At 39.6% G+C, this 17,465-nt stretch overlaps 1 protein-coding gene across 5 annotated transcripts in view; it reads right to left on the bottom strand.

The window, feature by feature from the left end:
• Positions 1 to 2,218: 2,218 nt before the first annotated feature.
• The window catches only part of grm8a (glutamate receptor, metabotropic 8a), a 296,528-nt gene continuing 281,281 nt past the window's right edge, over positions 2,219 to 17,465 (bottom strand). For 4 of the 5 annotated variants that reach the window (XM_085136973.1, XM_085136974.1, XM_085136978.1 and 1 more), the window contains 3 exons: positions 4,450 to 4,590; positions 4,184 to 4,289; positions 2,219 to 2,598 (listed from right to left, as the gene is read on the bottom strand). In XM_085136973.1, coding sequence (XP_084993099.1) covers positions 2,549 to 2,598; positions 4,184 to 4,289; positions 4,450 to 4,590 — 297 coding nt within the window. In that variant the 3' untranslated portion in view covers positions 2,219 to 2,548. Of the gene's footprint in view, positions 2,599 to 4,179; positions 4,290 to 4,449; positions 4,591 to 17,465 lie in introns of all 5 variants that reach the window. The other variant, XM_085136975.1, reaches the window with a different exon arrangement.

Genomic DNA, 17,465 nt, shown 5'->3' on the forward strand with positions numbered 1-17,465 from the left:
AGCTTTCTAAATAAAATAACATTTTTTTATATATTTAAAAGTAGTTTGCAAGTCTCAAACAGTATAAAGCATTGATGTAGCCCCAGGAAAAGAGCCTTAAATCTTCATACAGGCTGAGGGCCACCAGATGGTGATAGCTGTGACTGGAAAAAGACTTCTGGTCCTGTGACTAAAAAAAAAACTTCGCTTTGACTTGAGCTTTGTAAACACTTTCCTATTGACTTCATTGGGTCAATCAACTTGAAATGGTCAAGTCAATGAGCACGATTTCAGAGGCCCACCCTTGTCACATCTGTTTTTGACAACAGCAAAATGCTAAATTCGAGGTTCCAAAACCGGACTTCAGAACCCAGTGGAGGACATCATCACAGCTAAAGCCTTCTTTTATATCATCTATTGTTTATCAAACTTCTACAATGCAGTGGAAAAAAATTGATTGAATAGATCAATGTATCAGCTGCCATGAAAAACAAAATTAAAACTGGATTCTTTCCAAAAAGACAGAATATTTATTTTATCAATAAAACTGAAATTTGCCAATTATCCTTTTTTTTGGTCATTTACTATTTTAAAAGTATGTTTTGATACCTGTTATCAAAATACCATGTACGTTATTATCTGCAATGATAAGAAATACATTCATGTTAGAGCAATGACCACAGGATGTGCAACAATAGTTTGTTTGGCAGTTTGGACAGCCCTAAGTGTAACCTAACAGTTTTAAAATGAAATAATTTTTAGTATTTTTAGTATTTTTAAATTAATTTTTGCATATTTTAATCTCACCCTTAATTATGACTTTAACCATTTACTGAAACTTTACGGCTGTAAGAAACTATAAGAAAAAACTAATAATGTACTGGCAGAAAATGGCCAGTAGAGTTAAAAAAATAAAAAATAAATACTTAAAGAGTGCCATGAGATTTTGTTTATGGTCTGTATAACACCAGAACGGATTTAGTTTATGTGATTATTTTGAATCACACTAGGAATCCTTGAAAGGCAAGCTCCCAATGCATTCTGTGCTATACTCCTGGCAGTGAAGTAGACATGAATCACTGTCTTGGGGTGTAAACTAAAACTGCCAACCTTGACTGAAAAGTTTAGCATTTGGCTTATAAACAAGCTCCAGTGGGTGTAGGGTCATGTTACACATTTCAAGTCTTACCCAAGTATTTTCCATTAAATAAACAGGTAGGAGTTTAGTATTTTGTTTAAGGCCGTGTGGGATTTTGCAGTTAGAAAACAATGAAAAAGCAGCTGCAGAAACAATACTTGTGATTTTACATTGTGGGAAAAAAAGGCCTTCACTACCAGGTTTACATTTACTGATTTTTCTACACATACACTTTGTCATCAAGGGAGATTTCCACAGCTTTCAGAAGAAACAGCAGAAACTACAAAAAGTATGTGATCACTATTTCAGGAATACAGGAATATTTTTCTTGTAACATCTGTGTGTAGCGCACACCATCCTCCTGTAAAAGGTGTGATTTGTCCTTTCACTTTGCCTTCAGCAGTATCGATTTCTCCCCCCCAACAAGAATGGATCTACTGTAGTGATGCAGTTGACTGCTTTTTTTAGTTCTCATGTATTTCTGAAGGCTGGACATCAGGTTGTTGTCTCTAATATTTATAACTCAATAACTTTCACTCTCCTTTATCTTCTGGCCCATTTTCCAATAGCAAACAGAAAAAAAAAAACACCCTTTTTCTTTCAAACTCAAGTCATTTCCTAATTTTTTCAAAAGCATGACAACAAAATCTACACATTTGCAAAACATTCCTTTATTATAAATAAATCTCCTTTTTGTATAAAAACTGGCATGCTTCAACCATGGCATTTTACAGGTTCACAACCCAAGGCTACAACCCGGATAGCCAAGACAGGAGGAAACACACTCATCTCATTATGCAAGGGCGATCCATCAGACAACGGTGAGACAAGAATGAAAAAATCGTCACGACCACAAAAATACCTACAAGTAGAGAATAACAACAAACATGTTTGAGTCTCATAGATTTTCTCTTACATTTCTCTTTTTAAATATCTTTTAAAATGTAATTTGTTAAATCTCTTTTTCAGCCCCACCTTTTGCCCTTTAGATATAATTTCTACACATTTTTTGAGCTTTTTTTATGACTTTTTTCTCTTTTAAATTTTTTTATTTTTGTTTTTATATGTTTTAATAGTTACTCTTTCCACAACAGTCTCCTATGGTACCACTTTTTTTTCATGTTGTTTCTTTTTTTTTTCTTCTTTTTTAAAACAGGTAAGTTCATGGTAGGACCAATGAGCTGTGAACAGCAGGAAAGCAGGCACACTGACTGGCTGTTTATGTGGTCCCACCTCTGTGATTTGATGGGGAACAATACAAAATGTCTCATGCTTGAATTCCATTGGGCGCTCTGTCCGTTTCCCACTTTTTCAGCCAATCAGCTGAGTCACAGCTCTTCCTTCCCCTTGGCCCTGCCCCCCACAACACGTCCCCCTCCTATTCAATCCCCCCCCTCTTCTCCATCTTCATCTTCTTCCTCTATGGTCCCTTCACATGGCGTGATTACTGTAGCTGACATATGTCATCTTAGTTGATGAAGCTGCGTAAAGAGTTAAATAAAATAAGGCGTAAAGAGTTAAATAAAATAAGATGAAAGAGCGTGCGTCATGGGGACAGAATTGTAAAAAAAAAAAAAAAAAAAAAAATATGAAGGGAAAATTGGCAAAGAAATTTAACAAGCAACGGAATAAAAGTAAAGTTACAAATATGAGGAATGGAAAAGGGCAGGGGGAAAAAACAAAGAAGAAAGACCAGTTTAGAAAACAGTGTCACATCAACAGTTCGCTGTAGTTGCTGGGGCTTTTTGTTAAACCGTGATGTCTTGTGTCCCCTCAAGCATGCTGCGGTAAATGTCAATATTTTTGCTGCAGAGCAAGCCTCTAACAGCACCACCGTTACACACTGATGAAATAGTTTTGGGTTCTTTTCCTCTCACTTGTTTTCACACTGCCTTAGACTGCTTGGATGATAGTTAAAGTAATAGTAAATAATAATAAAGCTAAAAATTGAAATAACAATAATAATAATAACTAGAACACTAACAAAAATGGTAAAAAAAAACAAACATCTAGACACCTTTGATAATGCCATCTTTCTGTTCAATCTGCTTCCTGGAACATCAAACTTTTTTCTAAACTTTTTGCAAACAGAAGCATTTAAATAGATGACTAAGCAGTTCAACCATTTGCTAAATGAATGAACTGTGACCTGCTTTCCTCACTGATGCTAATAAAGTGCTGACAGAGGGGCAGGGCAAGGTTTAGCTTCACAGTTCTGGAACCTATTATACACGTGCACGCAGAACTCACAAACTACACACCAACAAGTGTTAATAATTCCTTAGTATGCTCACGGGATTTCCAGCAAACGCGCACACACACGTGCAAACCAAGAGTAACTGATACGTGCGCACTGCAGGAACCTGAAACGAAACCACCTCGATATAAACACTAAGCTTCTCGTGCACACGCACATAAATCCTCCCTCATTTCATTTTATCTGCAAATTGTTAACACCGGGACACAAAACAGTCTCTAAGTGAATTTAACAGTGCTTCGACTACAACATGGTGAGTACAGCAGGCATGCAAGAAACACATTTTCAGTAAAAGAAAACAGTATCTAAGGTTAACGTACACGTGGAGGAATAGTTTATTTGTTTGATTTTTATAGTGTTACTCCATCACAGCATGCAATTAACAAAATATAAATGGATCATCCACAAGCTGGGTGGTTGGTAAATTATTTGCTTGCTTCCAAATGAGCTCACATAAATGGCTGCCAGGCTGCTTCATAAACACATTATGCTATACTTGATGTTTTTCAATTACGGCTAACTCTATACTGATTCAAACCAGAAAATTAGCCTGAAAATGATGTGTTTTTGAAAACACGTCACTAAATATTACTTTGTCATTTTCTATTAATGTCTTCTCTGCTATTTGCTCATATTCTAGATTTCTTGACCAATCTACATGTATTTGACTTTGGTGATGCATTTTTTTCCAATACAAGTGTGTTGCTTACTAAAAAACTGACGTACAACTAAAAATTATTTTTTTATTTTAGCTTGTCTCTTTTAAGTTTATATGTGTAATTATAAAAATTTGGTGTTCTCTTACTCACTGTTGGTCTCCATGCTCTCACACAGTTCAGTCTTAACTTCTCCATTTGGCCGGTCTCCTCCCTTCTGAGTCAGTTTTCCCGACATGGTGGCTGCTGTCACGATCGCCTGCATAGTCATTTAAATGAGGAAAATGGTCTTAGTACACCTACGTTCTTCTTTCTCCCTTTGTAATTTCATAAAAATATTTTCTGTTTAACGTCAGCCAAAATCAAAATATATGGATGTCGAAAGCATTATGAAAACATAAGAGTAAAAGCCATGTCACCTTGAAGCTCCGTTTTCGTTTGGGTACGTTCTGCTCGGGGTGGAAGAGGATGATGTAAACCTTGGGCATGTAGAGCATCCCCAGAGAAACAGAGGCAGACAGGCTCAGAGAGATGGTCAGGGTAGTAGTTTGTATATACATCTGCAATGAGAACGAGAGAAAGAGTCATTTATTACATTTCGAGTTGTCAGAAATAGTCTGTTTAATCATCCAGTGTCAGAATACATTTAATCAAAGGAAGACAAGGAAGTCAGTTGGGAAGTGGCGGGGGTAAGGAAGTAGAGGGTGGCCTAACAAGGGTGATATGAGCAGAAAATTTGTCAAGTGACAGCTACGACGACACACAGGCTAGTATATAAAACAATAACATGAATGATGGCACCAATGAAGTTGCTTAATTGCCCGTGTGCTGCAGAGCTCGTCTCCTTGTCTAGAAGTCGAAAGTGATTCTCTATGTTTTTGTCAGAAAACACAAGAGAAGTGGGTTTATGGCATCAGTTAAGAAGATGGTGAGGAAAATTACACAAAATTGACTTTCAGACAAGTTTTCCTGAGAGTTTTGATAAGATTTTGTCTGATATCAGATACAACTGTGAACTTGCTTTACTCTGTTCCCATCCTCGGTTTTGCAAGTGGATAACATCCACCTGAAACAGATATTGCTTGGGTCAACACTGGCCTAGCCACATTCTCATTTTATGAGAGTTTTTGAAGATTAGAGCAATGTCAAAATGATTGGTGAATCTTTAACTCTTCCACAGCGCTGGATTCTTTTTTTCCAGTCAAGGAACTGTTCTTCATCGTGCAATGCCAATTACAGTATATATATATCAAAAAAATCTGCAGATAGCAGGATGAAGTTTGGCCTGTATGGCATTCTATAGGAGTAGAACAGAAAACTTTAGATTTCAGAGACTGAGTTGTTGGCAAACTAGAGTTCCCCTCTAAAAATAAAATCTGTGCATTTCTATATTTTTTCAGTTATGAGTGTGCTGAATTACCATATAGACAGACAGGCATCCAGAAACCGTCCTAGGTGGCAGGTACTACTGGACTGAAGGACAGATATGATGACATGTGCTTTAGGCAGAGAGCCAAAATTGCTAAGTTCACCTACCAAATTTCACTGTTCTATTAGAAAACAGGGATTCTGCTAAGTAAGCTAAGGTGCAATTATGATGAAACAGGAGGGGAGTTCAGGCAGAGACATTAACACACTGAAACATTCTGCAGTGGACTAAGCACCAGTTCTTAGTGGATCCTTAGGGAGTTTCATAGCGTAGTTTGGAGGAGGACAGCTGTAATGACAGACTTCACCCACAGCCCTGACACAGCTGACAACATCTCACGACAAAGGCCTTATCAGGCAAGCAGTGTAGTGGAAGGACTGGTGAAGGTAGAGCACAGTAAAAATGCAACAAGGAAAAGTAGGAGACTCGTGGAGACAGAAGGGACATAGGGAGGCAAAAAATGGCAAAAAACTGATGTTTAAGAATGTGGCAAGAAAGAAGATGAGAAGCGTGTGCATCACAGACACGATGATCAAATGAGAAGGACAGAGTGACCAGTGAGACCACAGCAGTCACCGCTGTCAAGAAGAGGACTGAATCAGGCAGTAACTACAGCCTGACAAGAAGCAGAAAAGCAACAGAGAAAGTAAAGCTGCACAGTGTGGTAAACACCATGCTACTACTGCAGTTTTATTCAAAGAAAAAAAAAGTGTTTGATCCAAAGCAGCTCATTTCATTTCACTGTGAGAACAAATACACCTTTCATGCCATACATTTGCAACACACAATCATATTATGAATAATAAACAGAAAGCCTGACTTACACTCAATAATAAGAAGTCATTCTTTTAATATCACCCTGCTGGAAAGAAAGCAACCAAGCCAACATAGAAGTACTTAAAAAAAAACATATTGAATGCATCCATGAAATATGTCCTGAAAATGTATAACAAGAAGCAGGTATAGAGTTTAATTCAGTTTCACTGTTGGCAATAAAAGCCTCTAGAACATGCAACTGTCAATTGGTCAAAAACAACTGGAACTGGAAATGTACACTGCAAAAATTAAGGCTGTTCCCTTAGTCAGAAAGGCTCCAGCTGTCTTAGCATACCCTTACTAGATAATTTTGTGCTTACAAAAAGTAAACAGTAAAGTCTGGAGTAACACTGTCTTTAATAAGGAGCATCTCATGTCCTATTTCAGTTGATATAAGCTCTGGGTTGTGACAGAAAGAATGAGATCACAGATACAAGCAATGGAAGTGAGCTTCCACTACTCCTTCAAAAGAAGCCAGTTAAGGTGGTTCAGAGATCAGACAAGGACGCCTCCTGGATACCTCCTAGGTGACAGGTTTTAGGCATGTCCTACAGGGAGGCGACCCCTGGGGCAGACCCAGGACACACTGGAGAGATTATGCCTCTCGGTGTGCTTGGGAACTTCTCTGTGTCTTCCTGGACAAGCTGGAGGAGATTGCTGGGGAGAGGGAGGTCTGGGTATCTCTGATTACATTGCTACCCCAGACCAAGATAAGTGGCATAAAATGGACTGATGTAGTTTCTTGTCTAAACACAAAACCTGACCAGATCTCTTGACTCTGATATAAAAATAAATCATTGCTTGAAGGGGTTTAAGTATTAAACAGCAGCACAAATCTAATTAAATACTTAAGGTGATAAGTCTGAGCGCTGGCTTCTTAGATTAACAGCTGACTTGAAAAATGGTCGATGACCTGGTGAAAGAAGCTCACAGAGACGCATTAGTATTATATTTATGAATGTTTTCGTAGGCCCCTGATTAACACTAAACCCCTATGAGTTTGCCCTCAAACATGTATTTGAAGACATCAAGATATTTAAAAGTATCCTTATACTTATCTGCAGCTCCATGCTTTTATCCCTGCACTCTGGTTGAGTAGCTTTGCATAATTGACAATTCAAAATAGTCTTTTTTTATATTATACTGGGCCTTGGTGCAACTCCTCAGTTCCTCCTCTGTCTAAAATGAGCCATTGTGTCTCAGAGCCTAGAATAGAAAACCTGACTAGACAGTGAACCTGAGCATTTAAAGAGGGATTACAAGGATAACTTGTGCATACTTTGATCTCATTTGAAACTTAATATGAGCATCCACTAATAGAACAGTATTATACTGCATGTAAAAGGAAGTAAAGAATATCATAATGGAGCCCCTTTAATCGTAATGGCCCAAACTTAAATTAGTCTACAAAAATATACAACAGAGGAACAGACATGCCTGCCCGAGGGTTTGAATTAATTGCAGTGACAGTAGCTAAAGCATAAGGGGACTGCATGGTCAATAAACTGGAAGCAAGCAGATGCGTGCAAAAGCACAACCATGACCTACACGTGTAAACTAAGAAATAAACTCACATGAACAGAACGTAATATTAACATCACATGGGAGTTATTATTCTTCTGGGTGACCTTCCTAAAAAAAATAGACCCCGCCTGCAGCTTCATTATAGCCTCTGATTGCAGTTATTACCCCACAGCTGCACGCAAACACTCGCACACAGCAGAGCGTGCGCAATCAGGACCAAACTTCACAGTCGTGTGAGACACATTGTCACTTAAACAAAAGAAACCTGATCATGAAAGAAGTTTGCAAGAGGGGAATTTGTAGATTCATTTACACATTGCCATATTGTTTCTTTTTCAAATCTCCTGCCAACAAATTGTCTTTAATTGAATTGCACTGATACAGGGAACAGTAATTCGCTATATCTGAGAAGAACAGATGCAGATGGAAAAAACATATTTTGACTAGGAGAGAGAGAGAGAGGGATAACTCGAGAAAAAGAAATAGCTGAAAGAGCGAATGACGAAAAAGGAAAAGCCAGAGTATCTGCGAGAGGAAAAAGATTTATTCCCTTAAGCGGTGAACTTGCTCTTACCGAAACAGCAGCAAGTCTGCTGATAGCCACTTCCATTACATCTAGCCTTTGGTCCAAAGTTGTGACCTCCTGCTGTTATTTACACAAAGACTGAAACACATATACAAACACAAACTGAGGGCTGAGATCGTCATCCTCCACCTTGTTGTTCACACTCGATGCAGGCTCAAATGCGTGCCTCCTATTAACTCAAAAGACCCACTCAAAAAAGAAAGCAATGACCTATGGCTGGCTGTATTCAGCGTGCTCCTTTAAGGTTTAAAACATTTATGGATGTGCAATGAGATTCAGGATGTGGAACAGACAGACAGAGCAGATGTGTTTAACGCCTTGGCAGACAAACTGGAGTAAGGAAGGTCACGAAAGAAAGAGAAACAATTGAAAGTTTGGATTCATGGTGCCCTTTTAATGTTTTTTTCCAGTTTATTTTTCACTGTCTACAAGCAATATGGACCCATGCAGACTTTGAAGTGCTGGGTTGATTTCACAGGAGCCTTTTTTATGGAAACCTCATGACTCATATTTACATCATTATTTCCTCTAAAAGAAACTGCTCATCTAAGAATGATCATCTTCTGCAGAGCTTGTTACTTTTCAATTAGTGCTTCAAGGATAGTTCCACTGTTATTCAACCTAAACCTTATTGTGCTGACTACAATCATTTATAACCACCTATAGATTTATTACATTTCTGAGGAACACTTTTCATTTCAACTATATACAGTGGGGCAAAAAAGTATTTAGTCAGCCACCGATTGTGCAAGTTCCCCCACTTAAAATGATGACAGAGGTCAGTAATTTGCACCAGAGGTACACTTCAACTGTGAGAGACAGAATGTGAAAAAAAAAATCCATGAATTCACATGGTAGGATTTGTAAAGAATTTATTCGTAAATCAGGATGGAAAATAAGTATTTGGTCACCTCAAACAAGGAAAATTCCTGGCTCTCACAGACCTGTAACGTCTTCTGTAAGAAGCTTTTCTGTCCCCCACTCGTTACCTGTATTGAATGGCACCTGTTTGACCTCATCATCTGTATAAAAGACACCTGTCCACAGCCTCAACCAGTCAGACTCCAAACTCCGCCATGGCCAAGACCAAAGAGCTTTCGAAGGACACCAGGAAAAGAATTGTAGACCTGCACCAGACTGGGAAGAGTGAATCTACAATAGGCAAGCAGCTTGGTGTGAAAAAATCAACTGTAGGAGCAATCATCAGAAAATGGAAGACATACAAGACCACTGATAATCTCCCTCGATCTGGGGCTCCACGCAAGATCTCATCCCGTGGGGTCAAAATGATCATGAGAACGGTGAGCAAAGATCCCAGAACCACACGGGGGGACCTGGTGAATGACCTGCAGAGAGCTGGGACCAAAGTAACAAAGGTCACCATCAGTAACACACTACAACGGCAGGGAATCAAATCCCGCAGTGCCAGACGTGTTCCGCTGCTGAAGCCAGTGCATGTCCAGGCCCGTCTGAAGTTTGCCAGAGAGCACATGGATGATACAGCAGAGGATTGGGAGAATGTCATGTGGTCAGATGAAACCAAAGTAGAACTTTTTGGTATAAACTCAACTCGTCGTGTTTGGAGGAAGAAGAATACTGAGTTGCATCCCAAGAACACCATACCTACTGTGAAGCATGGGGGTGGAAACATCATGCTATGGGGCTGTTTTTCTGCCAAGGGGACAGGACGACTGATCCGTGTTAAGGACAGAATGAATGGGGCCAAGTATCGTGAGATTTTGAGCCAAAACCTCCTTCCATCAGTGAGAACTTTGAAGATGAAACGAGGCTGGGTCTTCCAACATGACAATGATCCAAAACACACCGCCCGGGCAACAAAGGAGTGGCTCCGTAAGAAGCATTTGAAAGTCCTGGAGTGGCCTAGCCAGTCTCCAGACCTCAACCCCATAGAAAATCTGTGGCGGGAGTTGAAAGTCCGTGTTGCTCGGCGACAGCCCCAAAACATCACTGCTCTTGAGAAGATCTGCATGGAGGAATGGGCCAAAATACCAGCTACTGTGTGTGCAAACCTGGTAAAGACCTATAGTAAACGTTTGACCTCTGTTATTGCCAACAAAGGTTATGTTACAAAGTATTGAGGTGTATTTTTGTTATTGACCAAATACTTATTTTCCACCCTGATTTACGAATAAATTCTTTACAAATCCTACCATGTGGATTAATGGATTTTTTTTTCACATTCTGTCTCTCACAGTTGAAGTGTACCTCTGGTGCAAATTACTGACCTCTGTCATCATTTTAAGTGGGGGAACTTGCACAATCGGTGGCTGACTAAATACTTTTTTGCCCCACTGTATGAAAATGGTTCCCAATAGGCCATAAATAGCTAAACTGTATTAGAAACATGAATCTAGACGGAGACAGTTCGATTGTCTCATAGTTATCGGGCGCAGAAGTCCAACTCCTCATCATCACTGTGCAACCTTGAATGTACACTCAGTTGCTGATACTGAATATCTGTGTAACAATGTAATTCCTGGCCAACTGTGACAGTCTGGCAGCTTAAAAGTTCAATGACACGTCAGTTGGTGCAAAGACGGCGACTTTCTTTTTGCAGCAAACCCATATGATAGCTGAAGCATGACAGTTCATCTAAAAGGCTATTCTGAGTTAACTCGGCTGCACTGTGAGTGACACTGAAATGGAATGTACTTATCAAGAATACATTCTAAGTAAATTAAGCAAATTAGACCCATCTCCTTCAGGCTCATTGCTTTACACAAAAGGCCATGTACATATTAAGTTTATCATGTTATATGAATTGAAAATGGCATTGTAATTGGTGTATTTCAAAGTCCATATAGGGTGTCAAACATATGGCTTGGGGGCCAGAATTGGCCCAGGAAAGACTCCAATCTGCCCTGTCTGCAAAAGTAAGTACATCCCTGATATAGAGTAATGCTTTTGGCAGTAATTTTGGGTGAAGCAGTAAAATGCAGGTAAAGTTTTTGGTGATTTCTGGTGAAAGCTGTTCCACCCACAGGCTACACCTTTATTCTTTCATGCCATGCTTTCATTTACTGTCCATTCTACATGATCAACGCTTCTCTCTCGTCCCACCGCAGAATAACTGTAAGTGCACATGCTTATTACGAGTAAACATGTTTGCCACAGCGCAACTGATAGTAGAACAGACGACAGTGCAGCTGCCATATGCGTTGTCCCAGTTCAACTGTTAAAAAGCAGATGATTGGCTGTTTAGGGAGAGAGGCAACACAGCGGCACTCTTTGGCATTGCAGGAGTCATCCATAAATTTCGATTCGGGATCCTTTAGGTGCCATTCCTCTTGCATTATGTCATCTCTGGGTTTTTATCTGCACCTTTTGTTTACATCCCTTCACCAATACCGCTCAGCTTTCAGAGGATTTCTATTCGCAGCTAGAAAAAAGAAGCCAATCAAAGAGAGGTAGTGATGTCGTTTAATCACTGCTGTCATGTAGTTTAATCAATCAATGCGAGTGGTGACGGAAAGAACGAGGTTGCAGATTTAAGTGGTGGAAATGAGCTTCCTCCGAGGGGGTGTCTAGGCTCGCCCTTAGAGACAAGATGAGCAGCTTAGTCTTTCAGGAGCAGCTCAGAGAAGAGACTCTGCTCCCTCTGCTCCCTTGCATCACAAGGAGACAGTTGAGGTGGTTCAGGAATGTGTCAACGATGCCTCCTGGAGGTGTTTCAAGACTTGTGTCTCTCAGATGGTTTAGGAAAGCCTCAGCATCCCCCTGAAAGAACTCTAGATGGTAGTTGGGGAAAATAAGGTCTAGGCAGTTCTGTTTATTATCGCTTCCGCCCTCTGACCCCTACACATACAAGCAACAGAAAAGACGGATTTGACATATGTAGGGGTTTTTAAGAAACACAAAAATCCCAGCTTATGAGGCTTGGTGAACCATGACATGAAAGCTTCTGAGTCATTACATGGCATCTGTGATTATCGCAACTCCTTTCATACTCCAAAACAAGAAAAGGGTAGTGAAATCAAAGAGTCCTTATCTAAAGAGAGAGAGGGAGAGGGAACGAAAGAGAAGGAATTTGTATGAATATGAAAGACATTGTGGGAAAGTGAACGAGAGAATAAAGAAAATGCGAAAAACAAACAACAGCAAAGTTTTGGGTGAAATTGGTGGAACTGGAGGAGTAACGAAGAGTGATGAAGGAAAAACACAGCAACAAAGAAGCAAGAACCAGTGAGTGAACTGAGGAACAAAGTCTTGTATCTCTCATTGCCATGGGCATGTGGTTTGTGATGCAATAGGATTTTCTTTTGGGAGGTTTACATTGAGGTTGCACGTCTTAAAGCAAACAGTGTCACAAACTTTGCTTCGTATTGCTATTTTAATTTTACAGTGATTATGTTTTTTCTTAGTTTTTTGGGGTTTTTTTTACACTGATCACTTGCCTGTTTTGGCTTGTTGGTATTGTTTTGTACAATGTGTAGTAACAGAAAGAAACCTCCTCCAGAATCAGGATCAGATCGGTAGCCAACTGCCATTACTGATTTGGGGTGAGGGGATAGAGAAGAGAAGGGCATATGAACATACTGGAAGTGAAGACGGGAGTGGTGGAGAAATGCTCAGTGCATTATGGGAAGCCCTGCAGCATCCTGAACCTATAGCAACATAACTAAGGGATCATTCATGGTCACCTGGTCCAGCCCTAACTTGAAACTTTATCCAAAAAGTAGCTGATGGCACTGCCTCGCATTCTACTTTTTATTCTACTTTTACAAACTACAGGAATCACAAGTGAGACTTCAGTCTGAGAACAAAGTGGTCTGTTGGTGTAATAAGGTTCTATTAGATCTTGAAGATATGATGGGGCTGATCATTCAAGCCTGTTTATGCATTTAAAACATAATCAAATGTGTTTTAAATGCATGCACTGTTGTTTAAAACCATAAAACTGAGAAGAAATCTGTGCAAACTTTAAGATGAATATAAAAATTTTAACAGGAAAAAAACTTGTCTGGAGCTTTAGGAAAACATAATTTTATTGAACTATCACCTGCCATCATTTGGACGCCGCTGTACTAAATTACTGGGCATTTACTTAAAGCTGAACTCATGTTCAACTTTGTGCTGTCACAGACTCACTAAGATCTCTAGCCAGAAATTAGTCCATTCTCTCCATGGAGCGATGTCTCCCAGCTCTCATTTGAAATAAATGACCACAGTCTACTTTGTTTCTTGTATCGAGTCAGGGAATGGTCAGAGAGAAAGATAGCCAAGAGAGGAGAGAAAAGAAGGGTAGTGAAAGCATTGTTCGAGACATTTTCCATTTCCAAAGACATTTTCTGTTTTTTTCTCCATCGTTCCATCAGCCTCTTTGCCATTCCCTCACTCCTGCCCATACAATCTCTAATGATTGGCCGGCACTCTTCACTGCACTCCAAACTCCCTTGTATCTCTCTGTGGAATATTTTCCTCTGTCCTCACTACTTCTTTTTCTATCCTTCATTATATCTGTCTCTGTTGCTCTCTTCTGCTTCGTCTTTCTGCCTTTTCAACCTTCTTATGTTTTACAGAACGTCGCCCTGTCATCTCCTTTTCTCCACATATCATCTCTGCATGACTTAAAAAGCTACCGCCTGTGCATGTTGATAGGGAGTTAAAACGTCCTTGACGGGTACCTGTCCTATATAAATATTTTGGCGAGCAGAATGACTTTTTCAAATTGCTTAAAGGTCCTGAACTAACTTCACAATCCCATTTAGAGTCATAACTTCCTCGGTATGTGTGTCTGGGTTCCGCTGTGTGCTTAATTGACCCCGCCTGTTTCTTTCAACTCACGCCATGGGACCACTCATCATTTTAATCACCTAAGCCACGGGAGGGTGAAGAGGTTTAATTCTTTTTTATATATTTAAAGTAATCTGAGGAGTCAGTATAGAATGATTTTTCCCATTGGGCAAATGTTAAAAATATAAAACACAGTATATATAAAAATGAAGATTTTTTTTTAAAATATTGATGTTTTTTAAATATTCTGAATATTCAGAATTTTAACTATGTTCTCCCATATTTATGGACTATAGTTTGACTCACTAATATTAGATTACATTTCTTTTATGTATTGCAACAAGATGGGAAGCTGCAAAAATTGACTATGATGTCATCAGCCAGGTGGGCAAAGCCTTAACTATACTACAATGAATACAACCAATCTGGGTTTCTTCTTCTCTAAAGTCAGCTACAAAAAGATGTCTTTTCCTTCAACAGATCTGCCTTCTGCCCTGCACACATGCAAAACACGGAGGGCAACAAAACACCTTTTTTTCCAGTGCTTCAACGTACTACAACAACATGGCCTGTGAAGGTTTTTTAAGATTTCTTAATAGGACAGCGTTACCATTGAGGAAGTACTTCGACAAGCAGGGATGGACCCCCTTCCTATCCCAGTTTCAATTCACAGCATACATCCTTCACGAAGACTCAGAACAATGTCGGTAAGCATCAACAATCATCATCATCAAGCATCAACGATCATCATGCATCATCAACTTGCTGAAGTTAAAGTTCAGCAAGTTGTGTTGGTTGTGTCTGCTGAAGTTTAAACCGAGCATTAGAATGAGGGAAAAGGTGACGTAACGTTGAATGTGGCATGGATGTTGGTACCAGACAAATTGATCTGAATATTTCAGAAACTGCAAATCTACTGGCACTTACATACAAAACCATCCCTAGGGTTTACAGCGTATGGTCTGAAAAAGAGAAAATATCCAGTAAGTGTTAGTTCTCTGACCAAAAATGCCTTGCTGATGTTTGAGGTCAAGAAGAAGGGACAACAACTCAAATAACCACTTATTTCAGCCATTGTATGCTAAAGAGTTTATCTGAGCACAAAAAACCCCACTGGCCCTTCAAGCAGATGCGATACAGCAGCCCAAGACCACAACAATTTGCACAGGCTGACCAAAATTGGACAACAGAAGTCTGGAAAAATGTAGCCTGATACGAAGGTTCAGAATTAGGAGTAAGCCACATGACAGCATGACTCCATCCTGCATTATATATAAAGTTCAAACTGGTGGTCGTAGGGTAAAGGTGCAGAAGATATTTTCTTGGCATACTTTGAGCTCCTCAGTACCAACTGTAAACTTTCAAATGCCACAGCCTACATGGGTATTTTTCCTGACCTTCTCCATCACTTTATGACCGCCTTGTACCCAACTTCCAGTGGCTAAAACATCTCACAAAGCTCAAATCATCTTAAACTGGCTTCTTGAACATGACAGCGAGTTCACTGTACCTCAATCATCACCAATCCAACCGGGCACCTCTGGGATGCTCTCAGGACAACCAAGATAGAAGACAGAAGAGCGTACTGTGAGTGATTATGGTACGACTCAAACCCAAATTTACTCAAAAATGAGTTCAAGCTAAGAGGTTTTTTTTTAATGTGTCTTTTAAGTTACTTTTGCTGCTTTTTACTCAAGATGCTTTTTATTCTGAGCTTGTTAAATCCTCAAGTTACCAAGCTTCTCAAACCAACATGGTGCTATGATGAAAAACTCTTAAAAAATATATATAGCAGCGACACAGGACATTTCACAATCATATTTTAACTTTGTGTCAGAGCAGCATAATTGGGCCCGAGCTCAGTCGGTCCCTGTTGTCCACCAAGTGCCTCATTACATTCTACAAACAGCACTTAGAAACTTTCTTTCTCCATCTAATCCATAACGGTCTGGAGTCTGTATGTGTCATAGAGGACATAGAATATTTTGTGAAATAATGTTACAGCTATATTTGGAGTTGTGTAGCTCTTCTTGACTTGCAAATCTTGCAAGGTTCAGCCAGTAGCCCCGAGTCAAATGAATTCCGAGCTATATGTAAAAAAATGTATTGTAATGCATACTGTGAGGCTGGCCTTGTTGTCGATAATGCGCTTTCCTTTTTCTCTCTCGCTTTTTCATAACTGACATAACTGTGTCCCACTGTGCACAGCTCCAACCAATTAAAATGCCCAGCATGGACTGATGTGGAGTATCATCAGGCAGCAGACTGCTGTCCAGGCTGTGGAAAAAAATTACGTGTTACACCTTGAGCAGGAGGATTAGGAGTAACTGTGTCTGTGCTCCACTGCCATGAATGTTAAATATTCTTGTTTCAGTGGCTGATGTTTTGCACTCTTAACAGAAATCAGGCTGGAATTTATATGGAGTACACTGCAGCTGTGAACTACACATGCACAGCCCCAACCCTCTTTTGTAATTTTAGAGGAATTAATAAAAGAAGAAGGTAATAAAGTCGCTTTCATTTGGGAAGTTTATTTAAGGGAAAACATAAAAGGCTTTCATATTGTTTCTTTGGTCCCTTTAATTAAAGTTTTTATTTACAGAGTAACAGCTCTGAAGAGCAACTGGAGCTAATGAAATGTTGTTTGATAGTTTTCCTGGTCCAGAACCAGACCAGCTCTTTAGTGAGAAAAATGAGCAGTAAGCAAAGAAAAATGCTCTCCTGATTAGAGACACGTGAAGAATCTTTAGAGTTCATGAGTGTTTTTGTAGTTTGTGTGCATCACAACAGCAAACACAAACCTGTTGTTCTCCTGTAGTGTATGCTTAAGTGTTGGTATGACTTAAAATGCACAGATATTGCAATCACAAGCTTGTTTATTTGACCAAATATAGAAGCAGAGGTGCTAGCCGGTATTTTCTGAATCACAAACTAGTAAAAGCCTGTGTTTTTTTGTTCCATTGGCTTAAAATATGCAAAAAAGTTAATGAAGGAAAATTCAGCTCATCATTAAATTACAGAATTGGAATAAAAACTCAAACTCTATGCCACTACCCAACAACTCTTTTGTTGACCGAGGATTTTCATTCCAGTGACAGACCTGAATGGTTCCTGCCACGATTTGGGCTGAGCGAGCTCCAAAATTCCCAAGCCAAGTATCTCCCATCTACTGCCAGCAACCGGGTGCCAGTTTACTGCATCTGCAGAGCAACAGCTTGAAAGGCAACAAACTGAATTTCTGTTGGGATCAGCAGGAGCTGCACCATAGCACTAATTAAATCGGTGCTACATTTATCTATTTCAAGATGGGGTTTTTTCCATTTTGC

Source organism: Neolamprologus multifasciatus, chromosome 17 (genome assembly GCF_963576455.1).
Source record: "Neolamprologus multifasciatus chromosome 17, fNeoMul1.2, whole genome shotgun sequence".
Classification (NCBI taxonomy): Eukaryota; Metazoa; Chordata; class Actinopteri; order Cichliformes; family Cichlidae; genus Neolamprologus; species Neolamprologus multifasciatus.